This window comes from Vidua chalybeata, chromosome 26 (assembly GCF_026979565.1).
Source record: "Vidua chalybeata isolate OUT-0048 chromosome 26, bVidCha1 merged haplotype, whole genome shotgun sequence".
Taxonomy (NCBI): Eukaryota; Metazoa; Chordata; class Aves; order Passeriformes; family Viduidae; genus Vidua; species Vidua chalybeata.
Genome location: NC_071555.1, coordinates 604,262 through 626,012, shown reverse-complemented (window position 1 = coordinate 626,012; position 21,751 = coordinate 604,262). Strand labels below are relative to the sequence as shown.

Here is a 21,751-nt window from a genome sequence, read left to right as displayed (position 1 = left end):
CCCCGGCCCCCCAGGCGGGGAGGGGACTGTGGGGGGCACAGGGTGGTGCCAGTCCCGGCCTCGCAGGGATGGGGGGCCCGGCCCTGCCGGCACGGGGAGGACGGGGAGGGGGGACGGGGGGGGGGCTGGCTCCAGAATAAAGTTTATTTATTCTAGTGCCTGGCTCGTTATTCTTGTGGGGGTACCAGGGGAGGAGAGGGAGCAGGGGTGGGGAGAAGATGGTCAGGGTGTGGCACCCCAAGCCCTCTTTGAGGGGGGATGTTCTTTGTGGCAGGAGCGCAGCCCAGGGACTCCCATATTGCTCTCCCTGTCTGGTCATCCCCAAAGACTGGGACAGAACCCTTTGGGGTCCCCCCAGTACCCTAAAGCTCGGACCTTCCCACCCCTGAGGCCACAGTCACGTCCCTCTATGCCAGGGGCCAGCCCTGATGCATTTGGGACACTCCCAGCGCAGGGTTTGGGGGCAGCCCTGCCCCCCCCGTGCCGGGCTGGGGGGGTCAGGGGTGTTCCTGCCACTGTGCAGGGATGGGACCTGTTTATTTTCTTTTTGTCCGTATTTTTTTTTCCAGCAGCTGGCGGGTGAGGCCTGTCCGCCGCCCACAACAGGAACCGGGGGCAGCCGGGGCAGCGGGGCACGGCCCGGCCCGGCGCGGATCCCCTGGCACGGCGGGGGCCGAGACCCCTCCGGGGCAGCGAGATCCGCAGTCGCCGCCGGGCTGAAACCGGCCACAGCTCGTCCCCGCAGCGGCAGCCGGGGCCCGGTCACACGGTGAGGTCGCCCCGCGGGTGGGGTCCCCCCGCAGCCCCCGCCGGCTGCCCGGGCGCCGCGCCCCGCTCCTGCGGCCGGTGGCAGCAGCCGGGCCGGGCCGGGGGCCCCTTGCGCAGGAGGTGGGCGAGCTCGGCCAGGCTGAGCAGCGCCGAGACCAGCCCCACCACGAAGTAGAAGTGGATGAAGACGGTTTTCTCGGTGGGGCGGGAGACGAAGCAGTCGACGCGGTGCGGGCAGGGCCGGCGGCGGCACACGAAGAGCGGCTGCACCCTGAAGCCGTAGAGCAGCGCCTGGCCCAGCAGGAAGGCCAGCTCGGCGGCGATCCGGGCCACCACGCTGCCCACGTAGAAGGGCTGGAGGCGGCGGGCGCGCTGGCCGGGAGCCCCCCCGCGCCCCGGCTTGGCCGCCTGGTGCACGGCGAAGATGACGAAGAGCGCGGCGGGCGCCGAGAGCACAACGATGTGGAAGACGAGGAAGCGGTAGTGGGAGATGGGGAAGGCGGCGTCGTAGCACACGGGTTTGCAGCCCGGCTGCTGCGTGTTACACACGAACTCCTCCTGCTCGTCCTCGAAGACGTCGCTGCCCACGGTGGCCAGGACCAGGATGCGGAAGAGGAGCATCACCACCAGCCAGAAGCGGCCCACCATGGGCGAGTGCTCCTGCACGGCGTCCAGCAGCGAGCTCAGGAAGCCCCACTCGCCCATGGCCGCGCTGCGGGAGCGGGGTCAGCGCTGGGGGGCACGCAGCGCCCACCAGGTCGGACCCCGGCGGCAGCACGGCCCCTCCAGCTCTCCATCCTCCCGGCATTGCCAAACGCACCGCGGCGTGCCCGCTCACGGGAGGGTGCCCGGGCACTGCCAGCCCAGCTCAGCCCTGTCAGCAGTGTCCCCAGGCACCCGCTGTGCCCAGGACTCGCTCCCCCGGGGATGGCTCCAAGGACACCAACAGGGGCAGGACCGGCAGATTCCCCATGCCCAGTCCCCCTGCACAGCTCGGCCTGGCTGAGCTGTGCCCCCCCCCACAGCAGCCCCGTACCTGCGTGGGCTCTGGTCCAGGGTGTGCCAGCGCTGCTGCCGCCGGCTGTCCAGGGCCGTCCAGGACTGTCCAGTCTCTTTGTCCAGCTGGGATGGGATAATGGTCCTACAGCCACGCCTGGAGTCCTTTTAAAGGGACAGCACCCGCAGGGGCGCCGGGAGGCAGGGAAGGGCTCAGCACTGCCCGTGGGGCTCAAGGACAAAAGCTGCCCTGCCCAGGGCCAGCAGCTCCCAGGCTGGGAGAGGGGTGGTGGCCCCCTCAGTTCAGAAATGCCCCCAAACTTTGTCCTTCCCAAACCCACAGCGCCTCAGGGTCCTCAGGGCACGGCTCCCGGTCCCCAAAAGACCGCCCCCCCTTCCCCCCGCTGGCATCACCCCCCTGACACATCAGAGCCTGGGTACACCCAGCCCTGCTGCCACGGCTCCAGCCCTGCAGTGCCTGCGGGATGCTCACGGCTGGCACCAGCCCTCTCTGCCCCAGAACACTGCCGGGGCTGTTGGGAGTCCCATGGATCTTCCCAGGTTGTCCCCAGCTCTGGCACATGTAGACTAATCCCGACAAAATCCTGTGTGGCAGCCCCTGCCCAGTGCTGACAGCATTTGGTGAGCCCTCAAATCCCCTTGCCAGTAATGGGAGCAGAGCCCTGGACAACACAGGTCACCCTCAGACCCCCCTCACCCCCTGGGGATGTGCAATGTCCAGGGTGGGTAAATGCCTGGTGCCCCAGAGCTCCCACCCAACATCCCCAGCACCCCTTCCAAGGTTTTGGCATGGGAAACTCCTGGTACAGACTCCGTGGTCCACTCTGTGTTCCCAGAGCTCTACATCCACATCAGGGTGATGCCAGAGTTCAGAGAGCAGCCCCACAACCCACCCGTGGCTGTCCTGGGTCGTGTTCTGCAGCAAGAGGAGCCGTAAATAGCCCGGCCCGCGGAGGGGACGCGCCAGAGACGCTCTCCAGAGCCAGTGGAAAATCTGACAGTGCTTTCCACACTTGACTGGGTTCCAGCAAAGCACCGATAGCACAGGGGGCCCTGGGGTTTCATGGATGGTTTGGATGGGAAGAGAGCTTAGGGCTCATCCAGTCCCATCCCCTTCCATAGGCGGGACACCTTCCACCAGACCAGGTTGTTCCAGCCTGGCCTTGGACACTTCCAGGGATGGGACAACCACAGCTGCTCTGGGCAAGCAGCTTATCCCGTGCTGGGGACCACAGGGGTGTTCACAAGAATTCAGCTGTGGAGCCACGGTGGCCACAGCCAGTAGGGAAGTAGCCAACCAGCCCAGCACCCCCAGAGCTTGTGCCAAGCCCTCTGCTCTGACAGAGGGAGGGCTTAGCACAAGCTCTGCAGTTGTTATTTCCCTAAAAACCCACGGTGAAGTGAAGAAAATAAGTAAAAACACTTTTATTAGACAAATACTTAAACAAACAAACTCAGGACAACAAGAACAAACACAGAAATATTTACATAGTGAAGGAATAGTGCTGGAAAAATGACTCCAGCTCACCTGTGTTGGGTGGTAGAATTAAAAATTCCTGTATTTTAGTACTCTAAGATATTTCAAGAGGGATATATAAATTTTAAAGGATTTGGCATGTTCTAAAGTCAACTTTAACACTAAAATGACCACAAAGTGTCAAATAAGGAAGAGGGAAGTGCGGCAGCACTTGCTGGGCACGTGGCTCCAGTGTTCACCAAAAAGGGGATGTTCCTATTTGAACAAATCCAACTAATTTAAAACCAAGAAAAAAACGAGCTGTGTTCACCGGTAACGAACATTTTTGGAGTGGCTCACATTTGGTGAATATTTCCTAGGCTGAGATGGTCTTTGGTGGGAGCTCTGGAGCGCTGCTGAAGGCTTCTTGTGGATCTGGAGTTTAAAATTTTCCCAGGAACTCAAAACATATCGTCCTCAGAGGACTCCTCCAGGTACTGGACAGGTTTTTTGGTGCGGCCAGGCCTGGCACGGGGCTGAGGTACAGGGCTTTCATCACCAGACTCAATGGTGAAGGTGTCTTCCTGGACCTTGGATTTCTGGAGGGAAAGCAGGAAAGGAATCATGGATCTGAGCACCCACAGGGGACACAATGTGCACACACGCCTGCTGTGCCATGGGGATGGTGGGTGTTTGGGGTGGTGGGAGCAGACCAAGGATCTGGGGTGTCTGACCCTTATGGGGGGAAAGATTCTTATCCCAGAGGGTGCTCAGGCTCCCCAGGGAGTGGTCACAGCCCCAAGGCTGACAGAGCTCCAGGAGCATTTGGACAACACTCTCAGGCACAGGGTGGGATTGCTAGGGTGTCCAGCTCAGAATATTCCATGATTCTATGACCCTCCTCTTCCCCATTCCCCACACCCAGGTAGAGGTTTGACCTCCACCAGCTTTTCTTGCTGGAAGAACCCACCCCACGCTCTGCAGTTCCCTCGGCGCTGATGGCATTGCACAAACCTTTGATGCAACAGATTTGGCAGGCTTCGAGCCAAAATCTGAATTGGAATCTGAATCCAAAGAGCTTGGCTGCCTCTTCACAGCCTTCCTCCCCCTGGCGTTGTCACCCTCGCCGTGCAGGGGACCCTCCTTGGCCGCTGGCTTGGGTTTGGGTGCAGCCTTTTTCTTGGCCAGGACATCCATGATGGAGGGCTGGTTGTCTGGAACAGAACACGGCGTTAAACCCCTGTTTCGCTCCTCTCTCGTTCCCAGTTTGGGAATTACTTCCAAGAGAAACAGGCTCTGCGCTGCCGCGGGGTCAGCGCACAGGTCGTCTCCGTTTGAAGCTGGGTTTTCTAGAAAGATCCCTCTTCCACAGATGGTGAGGAATGAGGTTGTTTATGTGCTCAGTTCCACTACATTTAGAGGATCAAATTAAAGCGTCCCCAAAGCAATTTACAGACTATTTCAGATTGAAAAGTCCTGATCTCACAAGGCTCCATAACCCATCTCAGACCTTCAAAATCCTGCACAGCAAGGAAGGAATTTCCCAAACACTCACTCATTCCTTCTTACCTATATTTTCACTTTTTAAAAGAGCATCTTGAAGCACAACTTCCAGTTCAGCTCATTTCAGGCCATTTCTGAGTGATAACATGCTTTCTCAATTTAGGAGTGGAAGTAACACTATTTTCCTGCTGGGATCAACACCGAGTTGATCCCATTTGGAATATACAAAGCAGTGTCAAAGTCTGGGGTTTAAAATCCCTGAGTCAAATGCTGGAGATGGATGAGATGGATCCAGAACCGAATAGCTCAAACTACCCCCAAAAGCTTGCCTGCTCCAAAGCAGCTTTCTTCCCAAAAAGACACGAAGTAGGACATTGACTGCAAGACACAAATTCCACTCGGATTATCCCTGCCAAGTATTACATAGCACTGTAGGAAGCATTCACTTTTCCTGTTCCCAAACTAAAATTCCCTCCCTCCAAGCATGTCCAACATGAACTAGAACACGATATGTTTGGAAAGAGGCCTCAAACATGACAACCAGAGAACCTCTGCCACAAACCTCAGATCTTTGCTGAAATGCAAACTCCAGTTGCCCAGGCCCTGGAACGCCAAGCGCAATCACTCGGACTGTTTCCCACAGGAATTAAAATTGTTCTCTAGAACTGATGTTGCTGAGCTGCCCTTACCCTTGGTGGCTCCAGCCTTCTTGGCTGCAGCAGTTTTTTTGGGCACGGCCTTGGTGCTCGGCACTGGGACGGACGGAGCTGCGGGAGCCTGGCTCACCTTGTCCTCAGGGACATCTTGGACTGGAACTGGATAAGGAAAGCAGAAAGTCAGCCTGAAACAGCCAAGTTACCCCCTCTGCTCTTCCCTGTGCACTGCTGAGAGATTATAGAGCAATCCACGTAGTTTAGAGGTCTCACACTCACCAGGAACAGCACTTGGCACTGCCTTTTGTTTGGGAGCTTTTGCTGCTTTTTCAGTGGTTTCCCTGGAAAACAAAACCCCAGGTTTTTAATTCAGTTTATGAAGCACTAAATAGGGGAATTAAAAAAAATTGCTTTTAACTTCTGTGCAGCATTAAAGCACAACTAATTTCCAGTTATTATGGAAAAATACTCGCTTGGGAGCAGGTTTGGGCTTGGGAGGAGCCTTTTTCTTAGAGTTTGTGTCCGATTCAGAGTTGCCTTCACTGTCACCCTGGAATTCAGAGTCCTCATCTGAGTCGGAGTGATCTGAGTCCAAAATGACCATGGGCTTGACTTTGGCTGATGGAAGAACACAGATGTGTTATTTTACACATTTGGCAATATGCAGCTCTGTTTATTTTTCAATATTTTAGCTACAGTTATTAAAAAATAAAGATCTGAATAAAAACAAGCAGATGCTGAGACTGCCAGGGAGAAGACTCCAAATGACAAGTGTGTTCTGTCATTTGGAGTCTTCCAACCTCACCCACAACACGTTTAATGTGCCAAGACAGTTGTGTAATTAAACCAAATAGCCATATTTCTCTAGTTGCCCATTTCTGCTTTTCCTTGCAAATGTGCATAAATGGTAGAAATATTTAATAGTTTCAGACAGCAAAATAAAGAAGCCTTTTAAAGATTATTTCTAAATGTGATCTGAGGCTCTGGGAGGTCCCTGTATAGTCTGTTCCACTCCTCCACAAGCATCCTTCTCCTGCATCCATGTCCTCACTCACCTGCTGCCTGGCGAACCACTCGCTCTCTTTGAGGAGGTGCTTCAAAGTCAGACTCTGAATCAGACCCTGAGTCAGACCAAGGGTTTCGTTTCTTGGTTTTCTTTAATGGCTTGAAAGGCAGAGTGGCCTGTCTCTTGGTTCCTGAAAAATATTGGGAAGCAGGATGAACCAGCAAACTTCCATGTATATAGTTCAGGCTCAGTAGGTCAAGCTCAGCTTAGAAATACACTGAATTCAGAGGATTCTGGCTTAAACAAAGAGAAATAGGAATCTATCCTGCTTGACTGTTATCCAGGATCACTTTCTCACCTAGTTTTTCCAAAAATACTGATCCTAGGTGTTGCTCACCACCTTCAGGAAGAGGTCAGATAACCAAATTGGCAACCCTTTCCCTCTTTTCCTTGGAGGGAATAACATCAAAGCATATACCTTGCTCAGTCTTCAGCTTCTGTGCTAATCTCTTCTTCAGGCCTGCAGATTCCTTCTCTCCGGATGTGTTTTCATCCTGATTCTCATCAAATTCAGTTTTTTCACTCTGCAGATGCAAGCAGATACCAAACAGTGAGTCAGCTCACAGAGAAGAGGCACACAGGGTAATGGAGGAAGGAGCTGCTTATTTTAGCCATGTAGAAGTAGTGGTACAAGAAACCTAAGTCTGTGAAATAAACTGTGTGTAGAATTGATTACAGACAGGATCTGTAAATTGGATGGGATCTGCCCCCAAATCAGGTGACTTAAAAGGCAAAATCCAACATGAACAAAAACAGGAACTCTGGCCCCACTCCTGAGCCTCTGGTCCTGCTGCTCTGTGCTGCCTCTGGGGGGGATGGGGATACAGGACTGGACAGGGTGGGACAAAAACAAAAGTGAGAGTTATTTGGAAAAAGTGTTGGTGGAATCATGTGGAGGAAAAGAGTGACCTGTGTGGCTTCCAGGGTCAAACAGGTGAAGGGATGGGTTATATCTCTCTGATGGAAATGGCTGAATGACACAATATCAACTAGTCCTATAAAAAGAGTTCAATCATTTTATCTCCTTAATACAGAGAACAATGATGGCATTAAGTGGGTGAAAGCATTGCTGGATATGTAAAGGCTGTTCTGGAGAAGGGAATGTACTGGCTGTGCTTCCTGCCTGCTAGAGGGTTTATCAAATTCCCAAGACACCTGGAACAACCTTACTTGCATCTGCCCCCCTTTCTGAGCTACCAGCCCATCCCTGGCAGTGCAATGTGCCAAAAATTTCCCTCTAAGCCACCTCCTGATATGTAAGTCTGTTCTCCTTCAGACTGAGATACCCCTATTCCCAGTGTTTCCCAAATCCTGAGGTCCTGTCCCTCTCCCTGAACAACTGCTTCAACAGGACAAGTCCAGCAAAAAAGGACTCACATTTTTAGGACTGTATTGAAGACGACGTAAAGGAAGATGGAACATTTGGAATGTTAATTTTTACCTTTACTTTCTTTTTAGTTTTCTTCTCTGCCTCTGCCTTCATCTCAGCAGTGATCCGAGGAACAACCCTGATGCCATGAGGGGATGGCATTACTTCTGCCAGCTGAGCCTTCTTCACCTTTGCTTTCCCTCCTTTCACCTTCAAAGGTTTGCCAACAATCCCTGCACTCTCATCCTCTGCTTGCTTGGCCTCCACTACCTGCAGAGGGGAGCATAAAATAACACAAAAAATACAAAAGTCAGTAAAGGGCTGGTGGATAAGATGAGGGAGTTGATTTTCTGCACTGAGCATTGACATACATCGAGTTCTTCAATGAAGGCAGCAAGGTCTTCCTTCCACAGGTCAGAGGGACTCTTGCGCTTAAGATTTTCCAGCTCCTTTTCCTAAAGAGAATCACAGATAAACATTTCAATCCCCCAGCCAAAAATAAATTGTATAACACATGATATATTAGAAATATACTGGTTTTATAAGGAAAGGAACGCACATACTTTGTTATCCCTCTGCTTGCAGAGCTCATCTTTCTTCTCCTTGGTCAGATACCACAGGGGCATGTTTAGCAGGTAGTTGAAGTCTGGGCCAGAGGCTGCAGCTGATTCTTTGTCACTCTCTTCCTCCTCCCCCTCCTCTTCATCCTAAATGTGGATTTAAAACAAACATAGTCAACAAAAACCCTGACACACATGGGTAGGGCTACTGATCAAACACAGAAGCTCTTGAATCCTGCTAATTGAAAAGCAACTTGGGCCTCTATGGATTACGAAGCCTCAGAGCTTGGGCCAGTTTGGGCATATTCAGAGGATGACTGAGGCATTACCTTGTTTTGAGCCTCCTTCCAAGCCTTCACCGGATCAGACTCATACCCTCTCTGGATAAGAACTTGAATCAGCTCTTTCTTGGGCTTGTTCTCTGCAAACAGACATTTCAGGATTGTCACTCAGTGCCCACTACAGTCATTGTTAGGAGCAATGGATGAGCTTTACAGTTTGGATCCTGTGGTTGTAGCTGCTCAGCATTCTACAGAGCTCCAAACCAGCCTTTCCACATCACAGCTGGGACATGTGGAAGAGCCTGAACAACACCTGAAAAACTCCTATTTAGCAGGAGATTTGTCAGGGAAGCATTGCTCCTGTACCACACAAAACAATGTTAATATTTTTCTTTGTTTCCATACATGCATTTCCCCTGTTTTAAGTAGTTTTTGAACTTGGGGAAAAAAGGTATGGTGGTATAAAACAGGTTTTATCATGACAGGCAGGTGGAGAAAGAAACCCTTGATAGCTTGGTATAGCTTGCACCTCATTAGACATCACCCGGGAAATTTATGCTCTAAGTGCTCAACCACTGGAAATGCTTCAGCTGGAATTTGCTCCTTTTTAAGGTATCAGAAGCCATCAACCATGAGGCACAAATACAAATGAAACCAGCTCTGGCAGCCTTGGAACTACTTATTACAAAAACCCAAGAAAATGCATTTCAGGGGAATTATTTCTCTTCCTGAGTTCAGTCAGACAGACTCGAGCTGCTGGGATTACTGGGCTGCCTTCAGACACAAACCACAAAGCATCTTATGACACGTTGTCTGGCCGCATCCTCCGTGAAGGCAGCGGAACACAGCCCGGCTTTTACACCGAGGGGGAAAAGTTGATTGAAAAATGTGAATGTTAGGAACAAAGATCTGCTTCTTTTCCTAGCTCATGATTCTCAGATGCTGCTGCTTGAGTATCATATAAGTTTGAAACCCCAGTCCACGGAGAACGTGATTTGGAATATTTTTGCAGAGGTTCACAAAGATAGTGGAGAGAGATACAGATCCTTAAGAATGCATTTAACAGCAAACACTACCCCTTTCTAAACCCACAAATAATTAACTCTTAGTCCTACCAAGTCAGAAATAAATGGGAATTATTGCTAAACTATTAAAAAAAATTCTCTCAAAAATTCTCAAACACAGAGCAGGAAAGCTGCATAAGTATGCCATTGTCATTATTATGTGTATAATACACAGACCAAGGATACTCCATGAAGCATTCTCCTCTTAGATGTCACAAGAACAGAGATAAGCACTGGTGTGGTTTGTAAAAACCAGCCTGGGGCTGAGGGGGTGCTGACAGAGCTCAAGAGATCACCCAGTTCTCCCAGTGACAATCCCAGTCACCAAGAACAACATACCAATCACAATTTTGCCATCTATTTTCTCCAGGATGAAGCGAGCCTGGTTGCTCAGCTTTGCAGACTCAGCACCCAGCATCCCAATAAGCCATTCCTTCCTCAAATTGTAATATCGGAGCCGGAGTTCAAAGAACTCCTTAAGAATATCCTGGGGAGAGTCGTATTTCTTGAGAAAGCCAACATGGTCAAAAAGAACCTGGAGGAAAATGAAAGAACATGAGTGTTATGATGACAAAACTGATTCCAGACCTACTGAAAGTTACCTGTAACACAGGTGTGATGGTACCACCGAATTATTAACCAACAAATTATGAAATCTCAGTGTTGTTCTAGAAACTCCTTCAGTTTGTGAGCACAGCAGCAGAGACAATTTTAGAATTTCAGTGTTCTGGAATACGCACAGTAGAGTTAAGGTTACTTGAATCTTCGAGCTCTGTGCAGGACAAACATCTTGCATCAAAGCTTCACACATTGTCAGGAACCAGACGTTCAGTGCCCCTGCTGCTGGCTCAAAGAGCTCTGCAAACTGTGATTTCAGAGCGTTTTGCCTCCTTCAGGCAAACCATCCACTCTGAACCCACTCCTAAGCCAGGCTCTTGACCTTTGAAAGCTGATTTAAAACCAGTAACAGCAGAAAAATCAAAGTGAATAGGTTACTGCCAAAGAGGATTTTTGTTTCACGCAACGACTGCAGCTGTCCACAGAGTCTGAGTTAAACCAAGAAATTCCTTCAGCAAAATCTGTCACGTACCATGGAGTTGCATGTTAAACTTGTTTGGAGTTTGAAGACCTTATGCAGCCCCACAGCTTCGGCTTCTGCTAGTTTATCTTCAGCCATCTTCACCACAAACCTCACCGTGGTGTCTGTGTGATATTCTTTGTAGTCTGTGATTAGAGGGGGGGTCTTCTCAGTCCCATTCAACATCGGCTCCAGAACCTGCTCTTTATATGTCTGAGGAAAGAAACAAAGTCAGATCCAAAACCCACTACTGACTTTTTGCTTTAAAGAGCAAACTGTACATTCCCACAGCAGATTCCCTGTTTGTTACCTGTGTCCATGTTCTGACAGGCAGCTCAGTGATCTCGATGGTTGTAGAATCAAGGATGGACACTTCACCACTTATCACGTACTGATTAGGCCCCAGCTCATCTATGGTGCCTTTGAAATTCTTGTAACTGGGAAGCTGAGGAGAAAAAACGCTGGATTCAGCTTTGTGTGGATGCCTCTTTTTTTAAGCATGCCCATAAAATGCTCAATATGAGCTCAATAAGCTAACAAGCAAGACATTTGTTTTTTAATTCTATTATTTACCATTGGCAGTGGCTCTTCTCCATCCATCAGCCGACGGATATTGTTAACAACTTCCCTGATATCGAAGTTGGGGATTTTACAGGCCCAGCCAGTACCAATCCCTTCAGCCCCATTGACCAGCACCATTGGAATGATGGGCATGTACCACTCTGGCTCCACTCGCTGGTTGTCATCGTAGAGGAACCTCAGGACGTTGTCATCCATTGGTGGGAACACCAGGCGTGCCAGGGGACTGGAACAGAGAAGGGAATTTAAGTCCAAATTTTTGTTACAGAACATGACCTCCATGCAAAAAGAAACCTCCTTAATTTTTATTATCCCACCCAAATGTCTCCCTTTGGTTCTGCTTCCATTTCCATATTCTCTGTGCTGATAGCCACGTTTCCATAATGGAATCTAGCACTGAACCTCACTTCAGTTGTTGCTGCTCTGAGTATGCAAGTATAGCCCAAAGTTTTAAAGGGAAAAATCGAGTTTGTTTTTCATTCTAATTGCTGTAAAATTGAGTCCTTTAAGGCAGTAAGAACTTTAGAATGCTGACCTGAGCATGGTGAAGATGTATCGAGGGCTGGCAGAGTCTTTCCCTCCATGCAGCCTTGTGCCAAACTGACCGATGGGCTGGAGCAAGTTGAGGTTGTTGCTACCCACAAAGTTCTGAGCCAAGTTAATGATGGTCATCATCAGTGCGGCCTGCAATAAAGGAGGTGCAAAGCTGAACATGCAGAATGGTTCAGGGGATGGACAAAGTAAGGCAACATTCACACCAAGGACTTAACTGATTCAGAGGATAAACTCAACTGATGAAAAACTGGAGGAAATTCAAGGAAAATGCATCCCAAGACCACCTGAAATGTTCTAATGACCCATGTCTCTATCTATTGCTGTCTACCTGCTCTGAAACCTCCAGTGAAAGATTCTGTCAGTCTCCACAGAGAACCTTGTGGTAGTGCTTAACTTTTCCTGACCCAGACAGAAAGGCTATTAACATCTACCTAAGTTCATCACAAATTAAGAAGTGTTTTCTTGTTCCACTTTTTGAATGAACTATGCTCCCATGAAGTCCAGACAGGATAGGCAGAGTGACCAAAGTCAGATTAAATAAATACTGAAGAATTAATTGTGGAAACAGCTAAACAGCAACTTCCCTTTGGTGTACACACTGAAACATCTAATTCTGCTTTAGATGCATCGTAACTCATGCCAACAGAAGGGCTTTTTGCCTTCCCTTTAAAGTGTTTTGCACACCCAGGCAGGTTCTTACCTCACCGTGGTGGTATGAGGACATCTCAGCGACAGAACCAGCCAGCTGAGCAACCTTCACCTCCCGCTTATCGTTTCGTTTGAAACAGGTGAACAAAACCTTCCTCTGACCTGGCTTCAAACCTGTATGAAAAAGGAAAAGACATCGTGGTTAGAACATCTGATGTGATGCACTTGGCTTCTGCTCTCTAGAGATGCAAGAACAACTTAAAGATTCTGTACCAGCTGGGTAAGGTACTGGCAATAATATACTACAAAATGGACAAGACATTTCATCAAAAGATGAAAAAATCTTAGCAGAAAACAGACTTCAGGATACTGACCCTGAAACCTCAGCAGGTTCCCTGGCTCTGATGTGACATCAAACACCCATTTCCTCAGTTCTGGGGATACACCATGCAGAACTATGACTTAGAAATCACTTACCATCAACCAGTGATGGGATTGATCTCTCATTATCTGAGTTTGAGAACAGCACTAACTCCTTGTTGATGAAGTCATTGTATGTCAGGTAATCAGTGTTTTTCCCATACAGGTATTCCTAAGAAAAACAGAGAGAAGATTGCTTTAATTTTAACTGGGCCTAATCAGTTTCTTGGCTAGTTTCACTGAAATGTGAACTCCTTGTAAGACCAGCTAAATACAGTTCAAATGATGACACCCTTTGCATGGCAAAGGGAAACACTTCCAAGGATGCATTATTGCCCCCATTTTGGGGGAAATAAAGACTTCATTTGCCTCTGCTTGAGTTATCATTTTCCTATTGATACAGTAACTTGAAAGGTGAGAGTTAAAAATGAAGTTGACAGTTGGATAATTGACAATGAGGCTATACTGATAAGATGAGAGAAGAAGCTGCTCTGCAAAATCCTGACACATTTTCAACGTTCTATAATCCAGACCTGACTCACTGACTGAGCTGTGTGCAGCTCTGGCGTGCTGGGATGAAGCTGAGAACAGCCCCAGGCAGACTGGAAACCAGTTTCCTTATAAACATAAACCTTTTACCTCTGGTAGACCGTGCAGCTTCCGTTGTCTTCTATCCTCCATGAAATTAGTCAGCCACTCCTTTCGCTCTTCTATCTTCTTCTTGCTAAAGGCCTGGATGTTACAAAATGAAAAGTAACTCAATTCCAGAACATTCTGTGGTTGTGCACTATTGGATCACTTGAGAAAAAGGAAGAGCTTACCCAGGAGAACAACATGCTAAACAAGCTGATTTAAGAGCCCAAGAAATGCAATAAAAGGGTTCTGTAGCTAAACATATTAAGAGCATAATTTCCACCACTCTGCAGAAGACAGAGTAGTTAGTATATTAAAAATCTATACATTTAAACCTAACACAAGACTAAAGCAGATTTGAGGGGAAATTAATATTTTGGGGAAAAACTTGATTTTTTAACATTGCCTAACAATTCTGAATATTTAAGAATCAAAGACCAGTTACGGTGAAGTTCACAGAAACAAGAACTATTTTAATCCACTGCTTTGCACTGGAGGAGGAAGGGGAGATCTAACTTGGAGAAGACTGCAGCAGAATACACAGAAAAATGTTGAAGGAATATTTACTATTGTGTCTGAAAATGTCAATTGGTTTGTAGTGATTAGTTTGTTCTGAGCTATATTTAAAGCCCATCACTAAAAGGGTACTCTTGCCCTGAGGTCGAGGGGCAGATTCGATGCTCCTGGTTCAACTAAAGCTGTAGCCTTGGTAACACAGAGATTGTCTCCATCCCAAAGGCCTCCAAGAGCCTTTTAAGAGAAAATACAGAGCACTCTGCAAGGTGAAATACCAAAGGTAGTAAGTCAGCAATTAAATCAAATGTTAGTTACCAGGGTGATGGCAGCATCATCTTCAGGCCCAGAATATTTGAAGCCAATTCGGTGTTTTGCCATATCTGCAAAGTATTCTTTGGCCTCCTTTGACGTGCTGGTACCCAAACCTGCAGGGACAGGAGAGATAATCCTAATTACTTTTGCCTAAATTAAGTTCCAATTCCAAGAAATATTTTGCTATGCCCAGTTTTTGTGATGCATCATATGAACATACAGTGTGAAGATGACTTCCTGAAAACTTAAGTTACTTCAAAATGAGATGTATCACAAAAGAAATAAAAATTACAATTAAGTGAGCAGTGGCATGTAGTAGTTTTGGATTTTGTCTGTAATTCCTGTAGATATCTGAAATCTAATTGGAATATCATAGGAGGGAAGAGACTTGGAGGACACCCAGTCCAAATCCTTTCTGCAAAGCAGGATTGACCTGCATCAAATCATCAGTGCTCTCACTTGGATCAGTTTCACCATATTAAGTTTTTACAAACCTTTGTAGTACTTGATTTTCCATGAGTTGTAGTTCTGTGTACTGGCTTTCCATTCTTCAAACTCAGGAATGCTGTAGAATGCAATTTCTTCTTTGTTTTTAGAGGCCTACAATGGACAAACATTTTAACTGTGAAATGAAAGGCATTTCTGGGCAATGGATCCTCAGTCATTCACCTCATCCTCCCCTAGCCCTCACCTTTATGATGGGAGTAATGAATTCCTCCAAAAAATTGTGTCTTAGAAGAGATGGCCAATTGTGATGGATGAAGTTAATCAGCAAACCTTTGATGTGTGATCCATCCTGATCCTGAATTATAAAAGAAAAAAACAACCCATATTTTATCATGGAATGATGGAAATGACAATTTTTGGCTTAATAGTAAATGACTCTGTAATTCCAGCTAACTGACCCTATTAACTTTCACCTCTGAAAAGGTGGCCATGTGTTAATTGCTGAAAATTAAGAGAGACAGAAAAGGTAGATTCTCGGTGAAAAAAGGTGTCAAGGACTGGTCAAGGATTTTGAATCAGCAGAATGGAGAAACAGTGCTTAGCTGTAACTCACCATTTTACTTTTTTTGTGGCTGAAAAGACATTATGACCCACAAAAATGTAAAATGGGAAAAAGAAACACAGAGAATTGGGTACAACGATAGCAGCAGTTATAGAAATGTTTTTTTCCTATCTCTTTATTTAAGTGCTAATTGTTATCCTCTCCCAACTTTCAATTTTAATGAACCTAACCTGATCTGTCATGATCATAATCTTTCCATAGCGAAGACTTTTTAAAGATTCTTGATCTTCATAGTTCTTTTTATATTGCAAACCCACAATCTTGATGATGTTGTTGATTTCAGCATTTTCCATAATCTGAAAGAGATCACACAGAATAAAAAACTCGTCTTTCAGACTCAAAATGTAGGTCAAGAAAGTATAAAGTTATCCGTAAGTGAATCTGTCCTGCTGGTTTTTTTTTTTTTTTTTTTTTGCTGTTTAGAAACTTGTAATTTCTAATGGTTAAATTACTCTGGATAATTCCAAGCATTTTCCAACCACAACACGAACATTATCCCCTCAGGCAAATCACTGAACAGGACTTAATCAATATTCCTACTTAACCAGTGAGGCAGGCTCAAGGTGAGGGAAGACTCAGGTGTTTAAGGCACTGCTCCTTGGAGTTCCAGTGCTCCAGGTGCAGCTGCACCGACTCATTGCACAAATCACACCACACCTTCCAACACGTAACTGTAACCATTTTCCAACCAACCTGCTTATGAGAAGCTTCCCTGACATTGAGGATTTTCCCACGAAGAGGAAATACTCCATATTTGTCTCTACCAACCACTCCCAGACCAGAGACAGCCAGAGTTTTGGCTGAGTCTCCCTCAGTCAGAATCAGTGTACAATCTAAAGAATTCTTGCTGCCTAAAAAAGAAGAAAATCGAGTCAGTTTTCTACTTAAGGAATTAAATCCAAGGCTGCACATTCACGACTGAACAAGTATAAATAATCTTTTAACACAGTTTTTTTGGCACGGCACACAGTAAATGGGGATAATCAAAGTAAATGGGACTGCAAAATGGGAGTAAAACTATAATGACAGGTTTTCTCTTCTCACTTTTCCTTAGGAGACAAATCTTTTGTTTAACGAACAAGTTTTAACTGTTTTTCAATGAACTGGTTACAAAGGATGTCAAACACTTACCAGCATCGTTGGCATCATCCAGTTTAGGAACACCCTTAATCTTGGAGTGTTTCACAGCTGAACATTTCTTATTCAGCTGGTTCTGAGCTTTAAATTTTACCCAATTTAGGATACTTTCAACAATGCCACAGCCAACTGCCTGCAATACAGAACCCAATCCAAAGTTGTGGGAAAAGCCTCAACAATGACAGAAACTTTTGTTACGTATTTTTTACAGACATCTTGACTGTCCATGTACATCAGGACTTACACCCTTAATGAATTTTTCACTCAGTTTACAGGTAGAGCCGAAGTTCTTTGCCTGCAGAGTCATGTTCTCCTTAGTCTGAGAGTCAAAGGTTGGATTTTCAATCAAGGCATTCACAAAAATCCACATGTGGTTCTTCACCTGTAGTTAAATACAACAAGGGTCACACACTGTACAGGCTCAGCTCACCTGTCAATCACACAGGGAGGGTTTGGAATATTCGTAGGTATTTTGTTAATTTTGAACAGCTAATGAACACTCATGAACAGTGTTAGATGACGGGATGTCAAGGAATTGGCATCTCTCCACCTCAAGAGGTGTTATCTAACAGATACTGAGGTTTAGTGCATCTACACTGACTCACAGGGACTGCAAAACACATTGCTCAAGCAAAGGGAAGTTAATTGGCTTAAACTGGACAATATGAGACTTGTGTAATTAGTAATCTTATACAGATTGTCTGCACAATGAAAATGTGTTATTAATTAATGCACCTATGCATTAAGCTGAAGTTACAATTTGCAGTAATGCTCAAGTTGTGCTTCCCACCTGGAAAATTCTGACATTGTACCTGGAAAGGCTTCACTACAACTCCATTTTTATTCTTCTTTTTCACAACATCAATGAGTTTGGTCACGAGCTGGTCAGCCACATAATCGACGTGTCTGCCACCCTGAGGAGAATGGGACAAGGACCTGGGACTGAGGCCACTAAAACCCACAGAACTATGAATACCTATTTAAAACTTTAAGCACATTCTTTGCAACGTTAAAGCATTTTTCACTAACATAAGTACACTTACAAATAGCCAAGAATATTAATGTTGAAGATGGCACTAGCTTGACTAAACACACTAAGGAGTTACCTTTGTGGTGGCAATGCTGTTAACAAAGCTGACTTGCTGGAAGCCTTTTTCACTCAAAGTCAAGCACACTTCCCATCGGGAATTGACTTCCTCATGGATAACTTTAAGTGCATTCCCAGTTTCATCGACCTTATCCTTCAGATAGAGGTCCACATAGCTGCGGAATCCTTTCACCTGCACGCAGATGAGAGCAGACAACTGGTTGATAATAGCTCCTATAAATACTTAATTCACATCTTCCTGAAAAAAATCACTCTTGCATGTGTTCCTTTGCTCTATATGATGACAGGAATGGCCTCAACAGAATCTCACTGGTTAAATGTCCCAAAAAAAACCCCAAACAAACCCAGATATTTGTGTTTCTTTTCAATGCTCACTTACAGGAAGCCTCTGTCCATTCAGGAAAACTTTGACATCCTTCGTGGATCCAGCAATATCATAGGCTCTTCGAGACATCAGTGCTACAATGTCCTTATCCAGAACGGTCATTTTGAATTTGGACAGATCAGGTTGGAAAGTGACACAGGTGTAATCATCTCCATCAAAGTATTTCAGCTTCATTTCTCCAGCCTTTCCCATGTTGTCTGTCCATGTCTGAGGAAAGGAGCTTTGGTGACTTCCAAGTCAAACACACAGACATAACTACCTTAGTTTTTAAAAGCAGTAAGATGGTTTATGTGTTTTAGATATCTTTGAATTAAACAAAAACTCTGGTTAAAAACCAGATTCTGATGCTGTCTGCTAATTTCATTATTCCTTTGAATTACATTTTGTGGGTCAGATTTACTCAAATCACACTGAACTAGAGTTTTGAAACAAAACCTTAGGATCTCATTTGAAAACCTCAGTTATAAACTCCCTGGAAAGAAAAGTGCTCCTACCTGCTTAAACAACTTTTTGTATTCACGACATCCAGTTTCCACAGTAAATTTTGTGCTGAATATGTTGCACAGTTTGGCTCCATAACCATTTCTCCCCCCTGGAGTTAGAAGGAACACAGACTTGTGTTAGTCTCTTTGTCCAAAACCATCTAAAAGAATCCAAGACTAACTGGAATTTGTAAACGTCTGCCCAATCCAAAGACAACTGTCAACAAGAAACAATATTCTACAAGCTAAGTATGCAACTACAGACTATGATTTAATTAGGGTTTAATATTCAAAGATCATTTTCCCTGTTCCCATGTTTGCACTGTTGTTACATTAAACAGAGACTTCTCTGATAAGATTCAGAACGTCATTTTCATAGAATCACAGAATAATTTGGTTTGGAAGGGACCTTAAAGCCCATCCAGTCCCACTATCTGCTGTAGGCAGGGCACCTTCCACTAGCCCAGGTTGCTTCAAGCCCTGTCCAGCCTGGCCTTGGACAGTTCCAGGGATGGGGCAGCCACAGCTTCTCTGGGCAACCTGTGCCAGGGCCTCACCACCCTCATAGAGAGGAATTTCTTCCGTATATCTCACCTAAATTTCCCCTCTTTGAGTTTTCACACTGCATCAAGGACCCCCTTCCTGCCCTTTCCAGTTCAGGTCACACACTTAGAGCTCTCAGTGATATTAGTGCATGTCTGAGCCTTCCTCACCTGTGACTTTCTTCTCATTGTCATCGTAGTTGCTGGATGTCAGCAGCTGTCCAAAGATCAGAGCAGGCACATAGACCTTCTCCACTTTGTGTTCAACAACTGGGATGCCTTTCCCGTTGTTCCACACACTGATTGTGTTATTCTCTCTGGGGAAGGAAAGAAAAGTCTGTTTTTAAGGCTGTGAAAGAAGTCACCAAAAGGCTCTGGGGGAAAGGCACCGTTTCACCAGGAACAAATCTGTGCTCAGCAAGTGCAGCAGCTGCCAGCAGAGGGGGGACAGGCAACACAGAAATGCCCAGATCTGCACATGTCAGCTCTGAAATGGACCCACACACAAAACCCCCCTGTCTGTGCTCAGTCAGGATGAAAAGGGAGAGGAAGAGGTGGAAAACCTCAGCAACGAAAGAGCAGCCATTTCCCCAGTCAGCCCTCTGTAAGAGACCAGGGGACTGAGCAGAGAGAAAGGCTTTCCACAACTGGTGAATTAAATTTGGGCTATCTCGGATCAGCCCCACAGCCCTGCAGTGCCACCTCAGCTTTGCAGAGCAGCTGAAGGCAACCAACAACAATGAAACCAAACTTACACATCAATTGTGACTTTAATGCATGACATGTTTTTATCCCTCTGCTTGTTGTCTGCAGCATTCACTAGGAAGGAAAGAGAATACTGGTTTTTTATTACATTCTCAATCAAGGGAAAACGATGAAGTGTTCCAGTAGAATGAACACAAAAACTCACTACAGTGTTACTAATAACCATCTCAGCATGAAAATATTTTGCAATTTACAAAGAGGAGTACAAGTTATCATGGAATTATGAAGGTTGGAAATGACCTCTGAATTCCTCCAGTGCAACCATTGACATAAAAAGGAGAATTTTAGGCAGAATGAAATCAGGTTTGTAATTGGATTTTTTAAATTTTTCTTTGTTTCCCAAGAATGGCTTGCTATTAAGCAGTGCTAATAAGTTCTTGATAATTTATGTTTAGTTCCAGTTTCTTCCATTCAACCCCGTTAATAACCTGTCACTCACTGACTCAATGGATGTCAGCTTACCCAGAATCTCATCAAAGATTTTGTACAAGCCAGGCACAAAGGTCACATCTCTGCAGTTGAGGCCAACGCCTTCATCAAAAACCCACATTTGCTGGAAAAAAAAAGAAGGAATTTGTAAGTGCCCAGGTACAACCCCTCTTGTGTGCCCGTCAGTTTGTAAAGCAGTTGTTTTGTGATCGATAAGCAGATGTTTTGTGCTTTGCAAACAGCTGCTAAAGACTCCCCGCCGGCCACGAGGCGCCCGGGGGGCTCAGCCCCGCTCCCCCTGCTCCCACCTGGGTGACGAGCTCCACGGAGCCGATGTAGGTGTCTGGCCGGAGCAGGATGTGCTCCAGCTGCGTCTTCTTCTGGTAGATGTGCTCCACCGTGAGCTTCTTGGGGCCATCAGCCTTGCCGGCGAGGATGTTCTCGTTCGCGGGCTGTTGGGGGAGAGGCGGCGGCCGTGAGGGGCTGCACAAGGGGAACGCGACGGGGCCAGGCCGGGGAGCGGGAGAGCGCCGGGGCTGGGGGCGCCAAGAGAACAGGAATCGCAGAGGAGCGGGGGATCCGAGGAGAGGGAGATCTGGGGAAAGGGCCGAGAAAGAGGCCCGGGGAGACCCTGAAGGGGGGGCTGCGAAGGACCCGGGGAAACGCTGAGGGGGGCCGGGGAGAACTTGCGGGTGCTCGGCGGGGCTGAGGGGCGCCCGAGGGGACGGTGTGGGGGGCGGGGGATCACGAAGCTCCGCAGGGTCGGGGGCAGCGGTGGCAGCACGCACCCGGAGGGGCGACGAGGGCTGCGAGAGCTCCATGGCGGTGGCAGCGGCGGTGGCGGCAGCGGCTGAGGCGGCAGCGGCGGTGATGGCGGCGCCAACGTCCCCTTCAAACCTCCGCTCGTCCCGCCGAAAGGCGCAGCCAATCCCCGCTCGCGGCTCCCCGCGCTCTGCCAATCGAAGTGCCGGGGCGGGCACACGGCCAGAAGGCTGCCCGCCCTCTGACCAATCAGAGGCCGCACCCCTCGTTCAAACCGCCCAGTCAGGAGGGAGAGCGATGAGATGGACAGCAGGATTGACCAATAGAGAAGCGAGAAGGAGGGCGCCGAGGCTGCCCGTTTGCCGTTGGTGGTGGGACGTACTGGGATGTACTGGGATGTACTGGGACACAGTGGGATGTAGTGGGATGTACTGGGATGTACTGGGACACAGTGGGATGTAGTGGGATGTACTGGGATGTACTGGGACACAGTGGGATGTACTGGGATGTACTGGGATGTACTGGGATGTACTGGGACACAGTGGGATGTACTGGGATGTACTGGGATGTACTGGGACACAGTGGGACGTACTG

General features: G+C 47.3%; 2 protein-coding genes across 2 annotated transcripts; both read right to left on the bottom strand.

Annotated features, from left to right (window-relative positions):
• Positions 1–762: 762 nt before the first annotated feature.
• On the bottom strand, positions 763–1,473 carry GJD3 (gap junction protein delta 3). The gene has a single exon (XM_053965447.1). It carries the CDS (start codon positions 1,471–1,473, stop codon positions 763–765), a length of 711 nt encoding a protein of 236 aa, XP_053821422.1.
• A 1,721-nt stretch (positions 1,474–3,194) lies between these two features.
• TOP2A (DNA topoisomerase II alpha) lies at positions 3,195–21,290 on the bottom strand. Its single transcript, XM_053965316.1, has 35 exons — positions 21,184–21,290; positions 20,704–20,847; positions 20,429–20,519; positions 19,957–20,020; positions 19,373–19,518; positions 18,672–18,769; positions 18,172–18,384; positions 17,791–17,964; positions 17,497–17,598; positions 16,929–17,066; positions 16,679–16,817; positions 16,241–16,398; positions 15,718–15,843; positions 15,170–15,280; positions 14,973–15,078; positions 14,482–14,591; positions 13,657–13,749; positions 13,075–13,189; positions 12,650–12,771; positions 11,930–12,078; positions 11,389–11,620; positions 11,126–11,260; positions 10,828–11,028; positions 10,077–10,272; positions 8,722–8,813; positions 8,396–8,539; positions 8,204–8,287; positions 7,905–8,102; positions 6,882–6,987; positions 6,453–6,593; positions 5,871–6,015; positions 5,677–5,738; positions 5,434–5,559; positions 4,256–4,455; positions 3,195–3,840 (listed from the first exon to the last, which is right to left on the bottom strand). Exons 1-35 carry the CDS (start codon positions 21,214–21,216, stop codon positions 3,703–3,705), a joined length of 4,632 nt encoding a protein of 1,543 aa, XP_053821291.1. The 5' UTR covers positions 21,217–21,290; the 3' UTR covers positions 3,195–3,702.
• Positions 21,291–21,751: the final 461 nt, after the last annotated feature.

Coding starts and splice junctions, on each gene's coding strand:
- TOP2A (XM_053965316.1), bottom strand. CDS start 21,216: ATGGAGCTCTCGCAGCCCTCGTCGCCCCTCCGG. Junction 18,770..19,372: donor CAATGAGAAGAAAGTCACAG/GTGAGGAAGGCT, acceptor TTCTAACTCCAG/GGGGGAGAAATGGTTATGGA. Junction 8,103..8,203: donor CCTTCATTGAAGAACTCGAT/GTATGTCAATGC, acceptor TCCCCTCTGCAG/GTAGTGGAGGCCAAGCAAGC.
- GJD3 (XM_053965447.1), bottom strand. CDS start 1,473: ATGGGCGAGTGGGGCTTCCTGAGCTCGCTGCTGGACGCCGTGCAGGAG.